Raw genomic sequence first — 22,500 nt, 5'->3', positions numbered from 1 at the left:
AACAATAATAAATAATTTAAATACGTGATAACACAAGCCCATTTTAATTATTTACTATTGTTATTTCTCCTGGAATTCGTACATAAAACGGACTGTTTCCTGAGCCGGATTAAACAAGTAGACAACCCTCATATATATATATATATATATATATATATATATATATATATATATATATATATATATATATATATATATATATGCGTGTGTGTATATGTGGGTGGGTGTGTATGTGTTCGTACGTGGGTGTGCGGATATTTCGATTATATCGATACATAGAGTGTTTTCATTAGCAGATCTCTGGAAAATAGAAGGAACGAACACAATATTATCAACACATTGTAGGTAACTGAATTTGAATTCAGCTAAAACCAGCTTATTTACCAGCGTATATATATATATATATATATATATATATATATATATATATATATATGTACATATATATATATGTATACACACACACGCATATATATATATATATGTATATATATATATAATTTATGCTGATATATCTGTTTGAGCATGTACCTTGAATAAGAATAAGATGCTTGCAGATCACAAATAGACATATATACTCATACATAATATATACTTACACACACACACACACACACACACACACATATATATATATATATATATATATATATATATATCCATTAGTAATTAATGTTTATTTTAATAGGTCATGATCAGTGATTTCACGCTTTGAGCGATCGTCAAACAAAATGAGGAAAATACATTACTGACTATGCTTTGGTACTTCCGGTCTTTTATAAGTACTTTGCAGAACTTATTTGCTGCAAACCGGATATTCGAAAGTACGAACCAGTTTGAAATATCAATAATACTAACAACTATTAGTGCATACACACACACAAACACGCATACACAACCACACACGCACAAACACACACACATATATATAAATACACACAAACACACACACACAGACACCCACACACACACACACCCACACACACATATATATATATATATATGACAGAATCCATTCGCAAACAAGGTCACATGTATCGACAATTTATGTCATTTTCAAGATTTCCTTTCAGATCTCTGGAAAGTGCAACCAACTTTTTACCTGAACCCGCTGATTATAATATATATATATATATATATATATATATATATATATATATATATATATATATATATACATATATATATAAATATATATATGTGTGTGTGTGTAGTGTGTGTGTATGTACATGTATGTATATGTATGTATAAATATATATCAACATATATACATATGTATGTATATGCCTATATGCATATATATACATATTTATATATATGCATATGTATGAGTATATTCAAGTATATACATACATACACACATGCATATGTATATATACTTAAACATGTACTCGTCATTTGCGTTAATAATATTAAATTTACCTGTAAGCAGACACATATATTTCATCTGTCGTATATGTTTGTAAGTGTATGTTATCACATTGATTTGTGCATATCTTTGGCCCTTATCCATAATAATACAGCCTCCGCTGAATGTATTCGTTCGCGGAACAAAAGTTTGGTAAAACACACACACACACACAGATCTACATCATTTTCTTTGCAAGTACATCACGTCATTTTTCACTTTTATTCCCCTCCTATCAAACTCCCAATTTCTAATTGTCGTGTGTGTGTGTGTGTGTGTGTGTATGTGTACACATATATTTATATATGTACACACACACGTATATATATATATATATATATATATATATATATATATATATATATTTAATAGTCTTGGGAATCTTTTGATGAGGATTCATAATTTATATTAGTGTGTCATAGGCTGATTACCACTTGATTGTTCTATTCACAATGTTTCGGTGATGTATGCTTCGACATTCTTCGGGTAATACTTTTCGAATTTGTAGAACCTTCTTTCGGAACATGTAAATATTTACACAAAAATTCGTCAGCATGTACGGAATTCCAAGCTGAACATTTTCTTTGATCACCGTGTTTCTGCCATGAATTGATAGAAGACCTAAGTCGTATGCTAATCCTAGCTTTTATTGCCTTTGCTAAGGATTGAACCCTAACCTCCAGAAATCAGTCACTTCTAACTAATACTTTTGCTAACGGTTTGGATAGTGTTACTTCCCATATGCACATAAGCTATTCTAGCATGGATTTGGGAGTATTTACATTTAATCTTATCTCGAATTTGAAGAATTAATACATATAAGTTTACATATATGCACACAGCTTAATGTATATATATATATATATATATATATATATATATATATATATATATATACTTATGCATATATATGTGTATATATTTGTATGATTATAATTTATTTGTTTAATTTGTAATTACTTTAATTCAATCATATTCCACATGAGTTTTTGGCAGAACAAATAGTCTTATGGGGGTGTTAGGTTCAATCCTTACTACAGACAAAAATATTTAAAAATCACAATCAGGAATAAGAACAACATACCCGTGTGAATCAAATAGAATGTTCAGTTCAAAAATGTTTCACGTTCCCAAATTTGATTTTGGGATTTTCTAGAAGGTTCCAAATTTCGGTAGTTAATGCACCTGGAGAATGCAGAAGATTAAATTTGACGAAATGTTGTGAAATCAACATCCAAGATGAGAATAGTCGTCCGCATATTTTAAATAATGCATATATATATATATATATATATATATATGTATATATATATATATATATATATATATATATATTATATGTATGTATATATTGAATCAGTTGCTAAGTTGAGCAGGCAACTGGGGGTGTGTACCCATTTTTCATGTTTGGGTAAGCCTTCTGACATAAATTAATCGGGGTGCCATGAGGACTATGGTATCCATTTGTCAAAAAGTCTACACTATCAGAGACTTCTTCGTCAGGGTTTGCAGTAATATCATTGTTGTTTAAACTAAATGCTGGCGAGATATTTCCAGGTAAAGACTCTGTCGTTTTAACACCAGTAATTTTGTTACTGCTGCTAACAGGATGTTCAATGTTACCTCTGTCCATCGAAATATCTGTTGCAGCATCGTCGTCGTCATCTTGCATTATTTCTTTGTCATCGTCTTCTTCGTCGTCATCATTAGCCATTAGGTCGCTACTGTTTTTAGCTTCCAGGCTGGTATCTAACACATTCTTCTGAGCCGTCACACCTACAGTGGCGTTAATCATCTCCTTCTTAGTTAAAGGGAGGGCAAGCGGCTCTTCGTCTATTTTCTGGTCGTAGTCGAGGTCATGAGGAGACCTGATAAGGGGTAAGTCGTTTATAATCAAGCTTGAATGTCGGTCGGGTAAGATAGCATCACTAATATTAGCAGTGCTGTTGTTCTCAATGAAGTTGCGTATATCTGCGAAGTAAGGTTCGTCCTTATCTTCTAAGTCAGGTTCGTGCACTGGGGAATCGGTGACGTTTGGACCTTGGGCTTCGTGCTTCTTTAGATGGCGATCTAGGTTTGTCTGCTGTCCAAAGCTCTTTCCACAAATGGAACACTTGAATGGTTTCTCTTTATTATGGATGTTGCGCACATGGCGCTGTAGATTCGAAGAGATGCTAAACGAACGTTCACAGTACTTGCACTTATATGGTTGCTCTCCTGTGTGTGTACGAAGATGCCTTGTTAGGTTCGCTGATCGTGGGAAAATCTTTCCACAGTACTTGCATGAATATCTCTCCTTGTATTTGTTTGGTCCGGTCGGATAACGAAATGCTGTTGGGGACTTTTCCATTTTGACAACAGGAGGTAGGTTCTTCTCCATATCCTGATGGACCAATCCAAATGAGCCCATATGGGAATAGCCAGGAGCCGACAACTGGAATCTTGTCAATGTCATAAGCGATGAAGAAAACTTGTCTTTGTCAATCGGATAAAAAGAATCAACCATATAAGAATTCGGGAGTTGATAAGCATAATGAAGTTTAGCTTCGGCATTGGTAGCGGGAGCTGCTTTAATTTCTCCAAAGATGTGCGTCTTTCTAGCAGTTTCAAAGATTTTTACGGTTTCTTTGGACTTGGTGCTTAAATCCAAAGGTTCCTCCTCGTTTCCAGAGCGGGGTTCGTTTATAACTGCTTTGCTTGATTTAGATAGATCAAAGGGCATAGATTGTGCTCCGGTATCTTGAACAACAATGTCCATATGGTTCCTGGATAGCGGGCTGCATTTTCTGTTCAAATATAACGAATCCTTTTTGTTGTTGTGACCAGCAGACATACTGGTATTTGGAGATGATGAAATAAAATGTTTTTTGGAGGTACTTCCTTCGCTTTCAAGATCAGATCCTGAACTTACGTCCAAATCACTACCAATGCTTATTTCCGACATGTCACTGTCTGAAAGTTTGAGTTCGCGTTTAACTTCTTTTGTAGCGGACAAGTTCTCTGTTAACAGGGGAGTATTTTCAAGATTGTGTTCATGGGGGGACATAAGCGCTTCCGGTGTGGGAGCAAATCCGGCAGTTGTCATTGGAGCTAAAGGTTGGCTTATTAACGGAAATGGCGAATTGACAAAAGGACGGTAGTAAGGGTAACGAGGTTGGGTGTACATGAATGCTGTCATCGGGGACGTCTGAGGAATAGGTCCCAATCCAGCTGACACCAATTTTTCGGGAGTATAGCAAACTCGCATAGTATTTCTGAAAGCACCGTCGCAGAATCTTTTATGCTTCCCAAGAGAGGTCACAGTCGAAAAAACTTGGTTGCAATCTTTACACTTGATCTGTTGTCGACAATCGGCATGCATACGTTTGTGCCGGCAGAGGTTGGAGAACTGCGTGTACGCCTTTAGACACACTTCACACTGGAAAGGCTTCACACTGCTGTGAATGTGTTGATGCTGCTTTAAGCCGCTAGATGTCGCAAACGTCTTGCCACATTCAGGACAGGCGTGAGACCTTGCACCAACGTGCTGGGACCTAATGTGCCTCTGCAAATTGCTTGGATCTGTAAAGACTTTGTCACAATTTTCACAAGGGAATCTGTTTTCAGAATGGTGGACCTAGAAGAACAACATAAAACAATGTCTTACAAATAGTAGATTGATACGAAATTACATTCAAATTATATAGATATATGCATGCATATATATTTATAAAAAACAACTTTTATTTATATAAATATATTTGTATGAATGAGATTTTTATTACAAATTACTTGCTCTATTCAATATTGAGCACTACTGTATGAACACAGCGAGGAGAACTTAAAGCATAAAAATTGTTTCCAAAATAACTTCATTCGGTGTTAAATAACCCGGAAAGGTTTGATATGTCGTAAAATAACCAAACCAAACTCTACAAATAAATATTTGAAGATTTAAAACCATTTGCAGCATACAAACTAATTCCAAAATAACTAGATTCCACATTAAATAAACTGAAAACGGTTTTTATGGCGTAAGACAACTAAACCAAACAAAGCATTATTAAATATACACGCAGCTGTATGAAATATATAATTTAAAACTATATCTATGCCAAATAATACACTACCTAGATTTTTTTCTTTCAAACTCCTCGGCCTAATATTTGTGGGAAATAACCGGAAAAAATACATTGAGGACAAAGCCTTCTACTCTAATACTTTCTTCCTATTAGACTCTGGAATTTCTTCCTGGTTTCCTGCATCCCAAACTGACATCTTGCTGCTCAACTCCCTACATAGCATCCGTGCAACTTATTCCCTGATAGTAGCCTCCTACATAAAAGTGGCACTCTGCCTTATTTGGGGGGGGAATGTAATTAAAAAAAAAATTCTAATAGTTTCTTCAGTCGAACAGTTAGACTTTAGAATTCTCTTCCTGCTACCTGCTTCCCTGGCTGTGCTGATATGCAGAAGTTTAAATGTAAGGTAAACCAACGTCTTGTTACTCTTTCACAGTTATGGTCCTAAATAGTAGTCCCTTGCGTCCAAGTGGCGATATGCCTTGTTAGGAGTTATTAGAGGGTGAACCTGAGTAAAAAAAGAATTTCCTTACCTGATGTCTTACGAGATCAGCTTTCCAATCAAACTTCTTGGGGCATAAGCTGCATAAATATTCCTTGTCTTCTGCTTTTTGGGATGAATCAACGCTAAGGAATAAACAAAGGACATTAATCAGTTAAAATGTTATAACTAAAAATATATTTCACAAAAAGATACGAAAATGCTAATGAAAAGAAAAATTAAACACAGTAGCTCATTTAGATTTTAAGACAGGCAAAGCGGACACGTGTTTCAGACATCATCTATATCCGTTCTCTAACCTGTCTCCAACTTGACTTCTCAAACCCCAACCCTACCTACTTCATTCCCTCACCCCAACATAAAAAAAAAATCCACAGCTACTAAACCTTGTTCTTCGCACAGCTGAACTTCACCCCTGTCCCTTGTTTTCATTTTTTAAAATCTTTTACTGTAAGACAACTTTTGGATTTCAATTAATAATTTCGCTTTTAGATATAAGCATAGTTGCTTGAAGAGGTATCTAGTTACTAAATACTAGAAGGCCGAAACATTCTCATGACTGTGTGGCAGCAAATTACTGCTTATGTAAAAACACGTTGAATATATATATATATATATATATATATATATATATATATATATATATATATATATACATACATATATATATATATATATATATTATATATATAATTTTATGGGAATTAGGAAACGGAGCGGAGTTTATTTTAATGTATTACGAAATGCATTAATACAATTAAAAGAAAACAGTGCACGTTGTAATGTAGCTATATAATAAGCTCGGTAGGCATATATATACTAGAGCGACTTTAATATTATGTAAAATTATTCAGAATTTTTAATTAAAAATCGGTTTCAAAAGGAAGGACAACGACTTACTTATTTTATAACATCCGAATATGGTTCATTTCTATATTATCATTCATATATATATATATATATATATATATATATATATATATATATATATATATATATATATATGAATGATAATATGGAAATATATATATATATATATATATATATATATATATATATGAATGATAATATGGAAATGAACCATATTCGGATGTTATAAAATAATTAAGTCACTTAAAAGAATCACAAAATGTAATAAAACCCGAAGCATTTTTCGCCAGACAAACTTTCCAAGAATATATGTCTTAAAAAAGGAAACTAATCTTTTTTTATTATTGTTTGTAAAAATACTAATGAAATGATACTATTTGGGGGGAAACATTCCATTTTATTTATTTTTTCGTTTGTATCGCTTTCGCCTACTAGAAAAATTATTTTCCTTCTTTTCGTTGTATGTACACCTGAATATATATATATATTTATTTGTTTTTTTTTTTATTTTAATTTTATTTTTATTTTTAAATATTTCCAGGAATGTCTGCCTTACACACGACAAAAATGCTAGTTTTATTTTGGTGTTGTTAACTGCCCCTCAGCTCTATTTTTGCTGATGAGGAGACTTTGTCAAATAATTATCAATATTTATTGTCAATTTAAATAAAATGACCATCGTTTCTGAAACAATCGTACAATCTATTGGATTTTGTTTTCCTTTTGAAACTGATTTAATTCTAAATTTTGATCCGTTTTACTTAATATAAAAATAGATCTAGGATATCTATACCTATTGGGCTTGTTATATATATACATTACAACGAGCCCTTTTTCCTTTTAATAGTATTAATACATTTACTAGTACATTAATACTGGTACATTAGTACTCAGCTCTTTAGACACCAGGTCAAATTCCCTCTAATATATATATATATATATATATATATATATATATATATATATATATATATATATATGTGTGTGTGTGTGTGTGTGTGTGTGTGTATTTGGATTTATGCTGGTATATGTATATGTATATGTGCATATTTATATAGAGAATAAATGACAAAACGCTATATTCCAAAATTCATGATGGTGACCATCTTATAATTTATTCCTTTAACTCAGTTGACTTTTACAATTCTTGACAGTATCTGTTTCGTAGCGAAAAATCAATCATTGCGCAACGAACCAGATACTCTCAAGAATTGTAAATGCCAACTGAATTAAAGGAATAAATTATAAGATGGTCAACATCATTAATTTTTTAATGTAGTTTTTTTGTCATTTATTCACTGTATTGCTTTGGAATTACATTCAGCTTCTTAAATAAGGAATTGTATATATTATAAGAATATATATTTCTACAGAAATATATATGTTTATATATATATATATTTTCATGCATATATATATGTATTTGAATATGTATTTGTATATATATATATATGTACATATATGTATATATGTATATATATATGTATATTTATTTGCATATATGTATATATGTCTATATCTCTGTATATATGAATATATGTTTATATATATATATATATATATATATATATATATATAAGTGTATATATATGTACGGCATATATGTATAAATGTGTATATATATATATATATGCACGGTATAATCATGTTGACACACCGATTCTCATCGGATCACCGGAATTAAGCAACGTTGAGCCCGGCTAGTCAAAGATGGGTGACCATTTATGAATTCCAGGCGCTGTATGTGCTTTCCGATTATTTCGGCATTGTTTCCAGTCGTCCAGAACCTCCACTTGCCACTGGTATTCAAGAATGTCGACTTAGGATTGGTGTGGTTGGAGATTGCGCAACTCTTGCCACATATATTTCACGCGCAGGCACCCTTACAGTGGGTATCCATAGTCTGTCAAGACTGAAGGAAGTCTTTTATATATATATATATATATATATATATATATATATATATATATATATATGTATGTATGTATGCATATAAATGCGTATATATATGTATACATCTGCATATGCACATGTATGTGTACATGTATATATTCATATATCAGTGTATATGTGCATTTATGTATGTATATATATATATATGTGTGTGTGTGTGTGTGTATTTCTATATATATGATATATATATATATGTATATATAATGTATAAATATATATAAATGGTAAGCTAACCAAACCCGCTAGGGTGGTCGGCCTTCGGGACAAAATCAAAGTGTAGTATCTGTCTTCAGATGCTGCATTTCAATTTCTTGTTCTCTGTCAGTGGAGGAGAAATCCTTCACGACTGAGACAATTTTAATTTTTGTTCCTTTTCTCCGCGTTAAGAAACGACCCTGGTGTCTAACTCTGTCCCGTGGGGAGGCATTGTAAATAGGAACATTGATATCCGGGTTGATATAAGCGTTTATCACTATAAAACATATACTTGCGAAGAAGTAAGCGAAATAAAAAAACGCTTTAATCCTTTTAATTATTTAGAAAACATTCTATGCTGCTTCAATAATCATGGTCGAATAAAGAAGAGATAAAACTATTTTGAAAGAGATCTATCGCTTTAAAATAGTTTAATCTCTTCTTTATTCGACCATAATTTCTGTCTTTTAACTCAAGTAAAATAAAATAGGCATCAAGTGCGCTTGAAAACCTAATCACAGCGCAATATTAGGAAAATAAACAAATATTTTACTTGTTTGAAATTTATGACATGAACATATTTCGGAGCTATACTCCATCTTCAGTATGTTTTTCTTTCTTTTTTGTCTTTTCTTCTTTCTCTCCATGTTGTAAAGTTGGAGAAAGAAATCTCTGTTTTTAAAGAGCCGCGCGTTGTATCTGAGTGGTTGTATTTTGAAATCTTGGAACAGTGCGTAGGAAACGCGAGAATAACGTTAAAGGTGTAAGCTCCATAAAAAAATCAATGTTTCCGTATGAAATTCACACCTTTGATGTTTATCTAAAGTGTTATTTTATTATATTGAAAATTAATTAATACGATTGTAACAAAAACATGTTTCATTTTGATTAAGATAATATATATTTTTTCGTGTTTCCATTCGCATTAGACGTTCAAAACAGAAAAAAAAAAAATAGGGACAGACGGGCGGGAGAGTTATATATATATAGAGAGAGAGAAAGGGAAACCTGAAAAATGAGAGAGATTAAGAGAAAGAGCGAGAGAAAGAAAGAGAGAGAGAAGAGTGGATGAGTCAAAATAAATATTTAATATCTCATAGTGCAGTATCTGTTTATAAACGTTTTCATCTCTTTTTTGTTAGATTTTTTTTATAAAAACAGCATTAAAAATAAAAATAAAGAAAACCAAATGAAAAAAAATTAATAAAAACAAAACGCATAACAAACAGAAATAATAATAATAATAATAATAATAATAATAATAATAATAATAATAATAATAATAATAATAATAATAATAATAATAATAATTCTAATAATAACTCTTATTATTATTATTATTATTATTATTATTATTATTATAACAATTAGTACCCTTTTTAATATCAATAACATTATTATCATTATTTTTATCATTAATTTTAATAATAATAAGAAAAATAATAGTAATAAAATAAAATGATAATTCCTATTATAATAATGACATTAATAATAAGAATAACATTAATATTAATAACATCAATAATGTTAACAACGATAATAGAATATTAATAACAATAAATGCCTATATGTCTTTCTGTTTGTCTATCTGTCGGTCTGACTGTTTTAAAATTTTGACCCCAATTTTAACCCCTTAACATTAATTGTTTTGATCTCAAATCAAAATACAAAGTTTTGCCCATGTTCAACTTTAGAATAAAATTGGCGGAGGTATTTGGTAGAATCTGATCAACTCTTTCAACTTTGACCTCTTGGCAGCGAAATTTTCGCCCCAAAACTGATTAAAATGCTTGCCAAATGTATAAATACCCGTTATGTATAAATTTCAAATCTTTAGACCCAAAATTGGCTGGGTAATTTGCTAGACACTGCAAAGGTCAAATCTTTTGAACTTTGACCCCGTGGCAGCTCAAATTTTCGAACAGATTAAAATCATTCCCTATCTCTGAATACCCATTATGAAAAATTTGAAATGTTTAGACAAGAAATTTTCTGAGTAATTTGGTAGAGATCGCAGAGGTCATTTTTTTTTAACTTTGACCCCAATTTTGACATCATTTATATATATTTTTTTCGCTAATCAAAAACAAAAAAGTTTGATCCATGTCCAAGTAATCTACATGTAAAGTTTCAAGTGTTTATTCCCAAAATTGGCGGAGGCAAAGGGATTCAACATTTCGGCGATGGGACAGAGGCTGAAGCCTAGATGACAGTTCAGGACCTATCAAGTTGGCGACTCTCTTTTGAACCCTGTACAGGAGTGAGAGACAAGCTACAGATGTACCAGCCAAAATTTGACAACAGTGCTCCATGCATGGGCGAATGGTGGCCTTATAGAGGTACAGGATACTTTCAGGCGTAAGTAGTTTTCTAGCACGGTAGAGAGGGACCACCTTGTTTGTAGTAGCCTTGGCAATGCTTTCAATGTATCTATTCCAGTTCATGTTCCCTTAAGCCGAGGAGTTTAAATGAGGTACTTCCGGGTAATGTGTTCTTGGCCATCGCTATTAATGGTAGAGAAGGTTTCTTGTAATTATTGAAAGAAACAAGCTTAGTCTTGGCAGCGTCGAATGTGACCATCTATTTTTGTCCCCATTCCACTACAGGTTGGAGGTCTTCCTCTAGTGTTCCTGCTATTTCCTTAGATATGAGTTCATTTTTCTTCCCCTCGTGTCTGTTATAGAGTGCGGTGTCGTCAGGAAATACACCCATCTCCAAAACAATTTTATCAGTTATCAATTACAATAAACCTTCTAAACCACCAATAACTTTTGCTAACGATAAATTACCGCAAATTATTTATATATCAATTAATTGGAATTCATTATTGAGATGAGTATTATTTATTAATTTATTTATTGCGGACTATTCTCCTCATCTTGTTTTTAGTTGTTACTTAACAACGTTTCAGTCAACTATTCCTTTGGAATTCGTCAGGTGTTAACTGCGACGGAATAAAACCTCCTAATCTCCTAACTGCATTCTCAGCAATTACTGCCATTCGTAGTTGTTACCGTCTCACCCCGTTTAAGGAAAAGTAAGCATCTGGCCGGCTTTGGGTAGGATTGAAACCGCTATCTTCAGACACTACCTCTACAAAGCCCCCCCCCCCATTCGCCCATGTATGGAATATTGTTATATTTGGCCTGGTGCATCTGCTGCTAGTCTCTTACTCCTGGAGAGGGTTCAGAAGAGAGTCGCCTAGGTTTCAACCTCTTTCTCATTGATGAAATGTTACATCGCTCTGCCTGTTTTACAAGTATTTTAATGGTGGGTGCTCTGACGAACTGCAAGCACTTCTACCCCCTCGACGTAAATACCCAACAAGCAGCAAAATCACACCCCTTCACAGTAGAGATCCCTAGATGTTAGAGAGCCTTCTACTCCAGTAGTGTATTCCCCATTACAGCTAGACTTTAGAATACCTTTCCGGATCTCTGCTTCCCCAACTGTACTGACATGCAGAAGTTCAAGTGTAACGTATGCGACATCTTGCTGCCCAACGTCCTACATAGTACCTTTGTAGATTATGTCCCTGATAGTAGTCGCTAGATCAGAGTGGCAAATGTGCCTTGTTTGGGGTGAAAATGTAATTAAAAAAAAACTGACAAGAATTAAAATATCACCCCTATACAGTAGAGATCCCAACTATACTGACATGCAGAAGTTCAGGTTCAGCCATCTTGCTGCTCAACTCCCTACATAGTATCCCTGCAATTATATCCTAAATAGAGTCCCCCTACATCAAAGTGGCACTGTGTCTTGTTTGGGGTGAAAATGTAATAATAAAAAAAGTTTCTCTTCAATCAAAGCTAACTAATTTACTCTGACGAACTACACTCACTTGTACTCCCTCGACGTGAATACCCCCGACAAACCCGATAATCAGCTAAATCCCACCCATTCACACTAAAGATCCTTAGGTGTAAGACAGCCTTCTACTCCACTAGTTTCTTCTCCAGAACTGCTAGACTTCGGAACTCAATTCCAGGATTCTGCTTTCCCAACTGTACTGACATGCAGAAGTTTAAGTTTAATGTGAACAGACATCTTGCTATTCATCTCCCCTGCAACTTATCTCCGATAGTAGCCCCTTACTTCAAAGTGGCACTGCGCCTTGTTTGGGGGTGAAAATTGAATAAATTAAAAAAATGTTCAAGAAAGGTAAATAAACAAAAACCGTCAAAATTGTTAGTCAAAGAACACTATGAAAAACATTTGATTTCAAAACAAAAAAATATTGTTAATGCATGCTTTGGTAATGAATACAAAATTAAAAAATGGCAATAAAATACTAAAACAACAAAAAAAAAGCATTCCAAAACAAATTGGACAAGTGCATTGTGGGTATTTTCAGAAACATTTTAAAATGTTGGTGCTTATGCATCCTTTGAACGAGTTGTAATTAAGCGCTCGGCTTAGATTTTCCCAAAACACGTCAACAGCTCGGGTTTTGCCGCTGTCTGACGTAACATGGCGATTAGCCAATAGCAACGGCGCAGGCTGAGTTTAAAGTTGATACGTATGCGTGTGTCTGAGCACAGACGAGAATTTGGAAAAGAAAAAAACCTTAACAATTTCTTACATATTCTTTTTCAAAAATTCAATTTTACATCTATAATATAAATCTCGCCTGTCTGTTTAAAATGCCTAAAATTTTCGACACTTTTTATGAAATCGGTATCGTTTGAAGCTCGACCCTTAGGACGACAACTATCGTAAAATTGGCTAAAAACATTAATTCCTACGCCCTCAATTGGGCACATTTCTACAAGGAGGGGGTCACTTTTTTTCACAAATATTTTCAAAAGTCATCCCTTCTTTTCGATTGCCTAACCCTAATTTAAACCTTTGCATCTTCCAGTTTGGTTGCTATGGTAACCAAATGCTAATAAAAAAATAAAATAAAACAAATAAATAAAAACGTTGCTACGTTCCTTACAGATTCTGACAATTTTTGAACGCAGTAATTGTATTATAACTTTTGTTTTACTGGACGATTCTTTTAGTATAGCTGAAAAAGTGACCTATGAACTGTAAAAAATGTTTGAAATTTGGTCGCAAAATGAGTGCAGTAAAGCTTTAAAGAAGTTCTAAAATACTAAAACGAACACTTAAACCCAGTATTGTTTAAATGACTTAGTAGCCTTGTTATAATTTTGTCGACAACATATTTGTTGAGGACTATTATCCTTATCTTTTCTTAGTTGTTGTTTCGCAATGTTTTGGCCAACTATTCAGGGTCCGTGGCGTAGTTGATAAAGACGTTGAATTTCTACGGTTCCAGGTGAGAATTGTCTGAAGATAGCGGTTTCAATCCTACCCAAAATCTGGCCAGAGGCTTACTTGGCCAAAACGTGGTGAGACGACGACAACTATGGATGGCAGTGATTGCTGAGGATGCAGTCAGGAGATTCAGATTTCCTATCCAGTCGCGGTTACCACCTGACGAAGGCCAGAGGAATAGTTGGCCGAAACGTCGTGAAACAACTACGAAATGATGAGGATAATAGTCCGCAATAAATAAAAATAATAAATAATACTCATTCATGAAAGAGCTCACTCTCCAAATTATCACCACATAAATCTCCTTGCCGTCTTTGCTATAATTTTTCAATCATTAATCAATCATATATATATTTATCAAAATATCTATATACATAAATCATCGAAATATTTATATGCATAAATTATCAAAATATTTTATTGTTTTGAAAAGTGTTTAAAGTTTGGCCATACATCGATCAGCTGATGATGAATAGGTAAAAGAGTGCAGCATCTTGCAAACTTTCAGCGATAACAGGCAATGTCTGGTAATTTAGAGATTGCAAAATAAATTAGGGAAAACCGTATAAGCAATAAGACTTTTCATCTCAATAATGAATTCCAATTAAATAATAAACACTCGGCATTATCGGGCTGTTGACGTCATGCTCCGAAGAAAGCCAAGCGAACGCCGAGTTACGTCTTGTTTAAAGGATGCATAAGTACCAATTTTTTTTTTGCCACTCCATGCCTGTTCTACAAAACTTACTCAACAAAATTTCGGCTCCTGTCAAATTCTTCCTTAATTCAAAAACAAAATAAACAGCGAGATGCCGAACATGAGAATTAAGAAGTAACGTTTGAAAACAGTAAGAACATATCAATAAACGATTTAATTATAAATTAAAAATTCCATTAATAACAGGTAATTGTAATTTGTACTTTGCGAACAGAGTACTTCTTTTATTACAAAGGAGTCACCACTTATGAAGGCCCAGATGCCACACGAGGATAAGGTTTTATTGAGTGTATAGCAATCAATGTGACAATATCATAGTAATCGTTAGTCGTGGAAATTTGGTAAATTGGATACTAAGGAAACGGCTCATAAAGAATTTATATACATTAGACTTGAAGACGACTATATTATAGTCAGTTGGAAAGCAGGTAAATGGAACAGAGTTTCGCGGGTTTGCAGTTCTAAGAAAGAACGTTTATTCATGGAATCAACCTTTAGATTTAGGCGCAGATAAAGAGTGGGGGAAATTATTGATAATCGTTTCCACTAGAGGAGTATTTCTTGTGAAAGTTTGACGAGGGGACCATAGATTGGAACTCAGACGAGAACCTGTCATGAAAATAATGATAAAGCAGAGACAGTTTCGCAGTACCTCTTCTGTTGCAGGGAAAAAGAAAAGGGCATCCCGTACTTGGCTACGAATCTATTCTGAACTCTATCAAGGCTTTTATATAGGTAGATAATTGCATCAGGAGTGAGATATAAACTGGGTCGATAGAAGGATCGCACCATTTTCTCAACGACCTTGGCAACAGATTTGATGTACGTATTCCATTTCAGATCAGGAGTAAAGGTCAAGCCCAGGAGCTTGAGAAAACATGGATCCTCCCCAAAATGAGAGCCATTCATTTCAATTGATGCCAGATGAGGGTCAGAGTGGTGATGATGCAAAGATAAAAGCTAGGTTTTAGATGCATTCAATGTAACCAGTCACCTCTTTCCCCATTGCACCACATGCTCAAGATCAGAGGAGAGAGAATAAAAGAGAACTTGGTCGTTTACGGCCTTTCATGTTCTGCCAAAGATGTAAATGTCTACAAAGTATCGAAGGATGTGATTTGGAAGATCATTGATGAAGATCAGAAAGAGAGTTGGGCCCATGATTGATCCCCGAGGGACTCCAGCATTAATACTGTGAGCTTCTGATTTCTGCCCATCAACCACTACTCGTATGAACCTATCAGAGAGAAATGATTTAATAACTGAAAACACATTCCCAGCTATATCGTATATATATGGAGATCTTGTGGAGTAGACATTTATGCCATACTCTATAAAAGCCCTTTAATACAGGTAATTGTATTTGTAATTTGGTTTGTGAATAGAATACTTTTTTTACATAAGAGTAACCACTCATCAAGACCCGGAGGCCACTCAAGGATAAGGTTCAATGAGTGTCCAGTAGTCAATTGGAAAATATCGTAGTCATCGTTAGTAGTGGAAATTTGGTAAATTGGTTTACTTAAGGAGACGGCTTATCAAGAATTTGTATGCATTAAACTTGAAAACGACCATATTGTAGACAACTGGAAAGCAGGGAAATGGAAGAGAGTTCCACAGTCGTGCAGTTCTAAGAAAGAAGCTTTTTTGAATCTATGTTTAGGTTTAGGCACAGATAAAGAGTAGGGGAAATTATTGATAGTGGTCTGATAGACGACTGTTTCTTACAGGTTTGGTGTGTGGGTTATAAAAAGTAAGTGAAAAACGGAATTGCACCCATATAGGGCTAGAGTAAGAAGCTATTAGTTTCATATGGTTCTCCATCCATGTGGATGACAATGTTTTCATCATTTTTTTTTTATTGACTCTGTGAGTTCATTGATGACTATGAAGTATGATGCGTAATTTACACTGCTCTGCATAGGTCTTAAGCCTCCGTTCAGTCTTAAAAGACAAAAGAAGCCCCTGTAAGGGGCAGCCACGCGTGTAATTATGTGGAAAATGTTGCACAATCCCCAACCACACCTCTTTTGAATCGGCATAGCTTGAGTCCAGTGGCAAGGAGAAGTCTAGGATGACTGGAAATAATGCCGAGATAAGCGGAGAGGACATACAGCACCTGGAAATCCAAAATAGTCACCTATCTGATCCTGGCCAGGCTTATCAATCTCTGACTCCGGGCACCGGTACTCGTTATCGGAAGTGACGTCATCAGAGGAAGTGACGTCATTAATCTCATGGTGTGTGTGCCGCTCGCTAGTGTCTCAGTGTGCGACGCTCTGTAGCTGTTCGCGCATGCTCATTATTGAAGAAGGCTATCCCGCTATACAAATCTGTAGCGCCAAGTGTCTCTTTCCGCTGCTAAACTCTCCAAAAAGATTAACGTGGATATTGACGTGCTTGAGGGTGAGCTTCATGCAGTATATGTAATGTGTCTTGGGAAGCCGACGTTTCATTGGCTGTGAGTGAGCTGACCGAAGAAAACTCTTTGCGGTAGTCTGTTTGAGGGTATCATGATGACGTGGCCCAAACATCGAAGCTGACAACAAATACGATCTCTATGAAATTATTCAGACAAACTTAGTCTCTATGAAATTATTCAGACAAACTTTGGTCTAAACATTTGAAATCTTACATAAAGTGTATTCACATGTAAGGCAAGTTATGGACAGTGCATAGGGCCCGAGCTTACAAATAAATCTATTTACTCCGTTGACAACCATAAGAGAATTTTATAACGGCGATTTACGCACCGCCTTCATTTTTTTTAATTTATTCTCCATTTTTTAATACACATTTCTTAAAAAACATTCATTCATTTTCTTCTACACTACCAACATAAATAAATAACTCCGAAAATATGTATCTTTTTTTAATTTGCGTTACAAATAAATAATCAACGCGACAATAAAACGTATCATTTTACTGTGTACATTTTCAACATCCCAACTCGTTTATTTGCGTTTAAATGAAAAGATATGTCAAATTTTGAATTTAAGTATTATGGTATCTGTTCAGGGCACATTTACCTATAAGTATGACAAACCACTTATAAATTAATGGGTGTAATTTGTTTCAAACATAATCAATTATAATAAACAGAACGACTCATAGAAGTCTATCTATATTTTTTCATTTTAATATACTTTCATAGAAATATTTCTGTTATGTCAAATAAAAAACTATTTTCTTTACGTCACAAGTGTCACGCTCATAGATTAATTCCATAGCTAATATAACATACTGACCCAACGGGTCAAGGGTAGTCTTGATTATTTTATAGAAATAAAATAATTATGACTCAGATTAAAAATCAAAAGTTTATTGCGTGTAATTTACACGGTTCCATCTACCTAAAAATAATTGATAACTAATAATAAAAAAAATCTAATTTACCTTTTGTTGTCAATGTCCATTTTCTCAGTTTCCATTTCGAAGGGTCTAAATGGATTTTCCGAAAGGATGGAATTTCCACATCCATAATTCTGGTGCCTTTGCAAAGCTGGCAAACTTTGGAATCGGTCGTTACAGTCGGGACAGCTGTATTTTGCTTCATCTGTGAACAAAGAAAAAAAATATATATATATACTATCAGTTCAGCCCGGCGTTGCCCAGGTGTTTGAAGGTGTGTGTTGAGCAAAAAAAAACAAAAAACAAAAGGTGGTCGTAGGCAGGCTGGCTCGAACCCGTACCGCGAAGGAGGAAAAGAACGAGAAAAAAAACGTGACGTCTTTGCTGTTACGACACCCGGAAAACTGGAAGTGACGTAGGTTTAAATTAAGGCTAGACAATCGAAAAGAGGGAATGACTTTCGAAAATATCGGGGGGAAAAGCGACCCCTCCCTGTTGAAAAGTGCCCAGTTGAGGGCGAAGAAATTAATATTTTAGCCAATTTTTCGGTATTTGTCGTGTGAAGGACCGCGCTTCAAAACGATACTGATCTTGTGAAAATCCGTCGCCTCTGGCGAAAGTTTTAGGCAGATATGCAAACATACATACATACATAAATTTATATATTGATAGCTCAAATTTTCGACCCAAACCGATTAAGCCTTATCTCTGAATACCCTTTATGTAAAATTTCAAATGTTTAGACCAGAAATTGTCTGAGTAATTTGGTAGAAACCGCAGAGGTCAATATTTTAAAAAACTTTGACCCCTATTATGACCCCTTAAAATTTATTGTTTAGGGCTCAAATAAAATTATTAAGTTAGATCCACGTCCAAGGGACCTATATCTAAAATTTCAAATGTTTAAGTCCACAATTGTGGAAGGAGTTTGGTAGAGTTCTCAAAGGTCAAATCCTTGAACTTTGACCCCTTAACAACCAAATTTCTGGCCGAAAATCGATTACAAAGATTTTCCCAAATCTCAGTACCCTGTATATCAAATTTCGAGTCTGTAGACTTAAAATTAACAGCGTAGGGAAATATACAGACAGACACACAGACACACAGACAGACAGACATTTTCACATTTATAGATATATAGATATCTATATACTAATATACTATTAGCGGATGTCCCGGGTTTTTGAGGGTGCATATTGAGCAAAAAATGTTTTTAAAAGAGTGGTAGTAGACAGGCAGGCTCGAACCCGTACCGCAAAGGATGTAAATAAAGTGAAAAAAGAGAAAAGAAAATTCAATAAGTTGGTAATTAACTTTTACCAGCGTGGAGGATATTGGCACTAGAATAAAAATAATTTTTTTTAAAAAGATAGAGAGAGAGGTGGGATCGAACTCAAAAATGTAGGGCAATTAGTCTTCCTCGCTAACCATTAAGCCAAAGAGGAGAGTGAATTCAATGAGCTGGTAATTAACTTAAGAAACCTAGGAGTCGGCGCAGAAATTAAGGTTGCTTTTAAATCTGGCTGAGGGCCAGTTAAGTTTTCTGTTTTCTGTCGTGGTATTTATTTGCTTTCCCATGAAAGCAAATCAGACACAATGTCGTTTATAATGTGGGGGACACCCCTCAAAAAGTGAGCACTCTGGCAGTATCCAAATAAATAGCAATTGTTTCAGTATGAAGGGTTTCCCAAAAATTAACCAATGATAAATACAGAACAGATACTACCCGGCAAGAAGGCCACGCGCTTGCGTTTGCTTTGATTAGTTTTGCTTTAAAAAGAAAACCAAACATTCGAAACAAGGGGATTTTTTAAAGCTAGATAAAGACGATGTCTGTCTGTGAATCTGAGATATTATGATCTAGGAAGTATGTGAAAACTTCACCCGGAATCTAACAGACGTGAGAACCCTCTACCCAAAAAACCTTTCGTGGACATACACAAACGTTCACGCCTATTTTGCCTTTTATATAATAGACTAGCGGGGATTCCCGACGTTGCCCGGGTGTTTTGGAGGTATAAAAAATGCATTTGTAGGAAGCTCGAACCCAAAGCCTTGACACGAAGATAGGATAGAAAGGGGGAAAAGGTGATATCCCAGCCGCTCGACCAGGACGGAGAGGAAGTGAAAACCGTTTTAATTTAATGATTAAAAAGTTAAATAAGAGGTGCGTGAATTTCATAAGGTCAAACATCACGCCATGCGGGAATTAAATTAACTTTGAATATAAGCCAGTTTCTGCCTTTCCCTCCAAGATGTGTGGGAAAACCAGCTTCCCCATTTAAAGGGAGTGTCCAAATGAATAGCAATTGTCTGATATAAGGGGTTTCCCCTGTATTAATCAAACCTCATAGCGTTTCTGGATGTCCCTAACCGAGTGCTAAGGGGTTGTTCTGCTACGGGGACAGTTTCGCGTTTATACTAAAAAGCCAAAGAAAAAAATATTGCGAAAATAACGTGTAAAAGTTGCCGAAATTAAAGATATACGCGACCTCGTTTCGTAAATCGTAGATATTATAATCAAGACAGTATATAAAAAGTTTTAAGAATGAATGGCCCCACCGAGCGTGCCCCTTAAAAAAGCGTTTGCCGGACATACAAAAAAAAAATGCACACACACAAACACACACAAACACACATTTTCGCTTTTATATTATAGATTCTATAAAAAGATATTTTGTGCGGGCTTTGTGCATGAGTGCCTTTTCCCATAGGTTCTGAAACGGTTGAGCCTACTTTTTGCAAATTACATGCAAAATAATTTATATATCTGGCAGTGTTCTTAGATATGTTTTGTATATAAATTCATCCAATAAGTACCGACAATCGAAAAAATTCAATCTTATAAATAACTTTTCCCTCTTATCAATAAAAAGGAATAATTTTTATAGGGGAAGATTTTAAAATTACCCAGATAAGGGAGATAATAAAATTTCAGTAAATAATTTCTTCTTAAAACCCCCCAGATTTATTAAAATTTGAAGATATAGCTTAGTAGTAGAGCATTCAATTACAGATTGAATGGTCCCCTATTCAACCCGGGGTGTGTCTCGCCATTTTATTTTATTTTTTCTTATTAATGTGTCCAATTTACAATAAAAGAAGAGGTACCATTTAAAATCGCATCAAATCATTTCTTCGTTTGCATATTTTAAAACTTAGCATAAAAGCCTAGTGGAGTACTGTTGCCACATCTGGACGGGAGCTGCTAGAAGCAGCTTATCCTGTTTTGACAGAGTTCAAAACAGACTTCGTAGCTTAGTGGGGGGTGCTCTTTTCTCTTCCCGGCAACCTCTTTCGCACAGAAGAGACGTAGCGAGCCTGTCCCTGCTTTATCGTAATTTTCATGGCAGGTGCTCATCTGAACTTCAATCTATCCTCCGTCCTCGCCAGTCTTTCACGAAAAACACTCGTCTAGCCGAAACCACTATCAACAATTCTCCACAGTATTTATCTGTGCCCACACTTAAACGTAGATTCCATGAACAGGGTTTCTTTCTTAGAACTGCTCGCCTGTGGAACTCTATTCCGTTTGCCTGTTTTCCAGCTAACTACAATCTGATTGTCTCACGTGAAAAGTTCTTATTGAACCGTAACCCTAAGTAATCCAAGTTACAAAATTCCCACTAATGTTTACTACGCTAAAATCACCATGACTAATGTATACCCATTAACTTTTATCCTCGAGTGGCCTCTGGGCCTTGATAAGTGGTGACCCCCCATGTAACAAAATTAATCATAAGTAATTTCTCCGGTGGATTCATCGTCAAGCCCAAATATCAACGGACATGTAATTTTAAACAAACAGAGACGGACGTTGATGAACGATGTTATCATTATTATTTTCTTTTTTTGCGAATTAGTACACCGGGCAAATTATTCCTCATAATAGAATAGGCGCAAGCGGTTGTGTATGTCCAAGAAAGACTTTTTGCATCGGTTAGATTCCGCAATATGTTTTTGCATACTTCCAAGATCGTAATATCTCGCATTTGCAAACAGACAATGTCTCTATCGTTTTTTTTTTTGATCGAGTTAAACAAAATACCCACCGTGCCATCGTCTCCAGTGTTTGTTTGTCTTTTTCGTATAAATAAAGCGAAACTATTCGAACTCAACCGCCTAGCCTCGGCCCGGGTAGTATCTGTTCTGTAAT

The 22,500-nt window shown here is 34.6% G+C and overlaps 1 protein-coding gene across 2 annotated transcripts in view; it reads right to left on the bottom strand.

Annotated features, from left to right (window-relative positions):
* Window positions 1-2,696: 2,696 nt before the first annotated feature.
* LOC145268439 (histone-lysine N-methyltransferase MECOM-like) overlaps window positions 2,697-22,500 on the bottom strand; it is a 188,640-nt gene continuing 168,836 nt past the window's right edge. Inside the window, exons 2-4 of one of the 2 annotated variants that reach the window (XM_080123999.1) lie at window positions 18,390-18,549; window positions 6,003-6,096; window positions 2,697-5,024 (exon numbers count right to left, since the gene is read on the bottom strand). In XM_080123999.1, coding sequence (XP_079980125.1) covers window positions 2,772-5,024; window positions 6,003-6,096; window positions 18,390-18,549 — 2,507 coding nt within the window. In that variant the 3' untranslated portion in view covers window positions 2,697-2,771. The remainder of the gene's footprint in view (window positions 5,025-6,002; window positions 6,097-18,389; window positions 18,550-22,500) is intronic. The other variant, XM_080123998.1, reaches the window with a different exon arrangement.

The sequence above is a fragment of the Euprymna scolopes genome, chromosome 43 (assembly GCF_053919585.1).
Source record: "Euprymna scolopes isolate OS-2025 chromosome 43, ASM5391958v1, whole genome shotgun sequence".
In the NCBI taxonomy this organism is placed as follows: Eukaryota; Metazoa; Mollusca; class Cephalopoda; order Sepiida; family Sepiolidae; genus Euprymna; species Euprymna scolopes.
The sequence above is the reverse complement of the archived record's forward strand: the minus strand, read 5'-3'. Positions and strand labels throughout refer to the sequence as shown.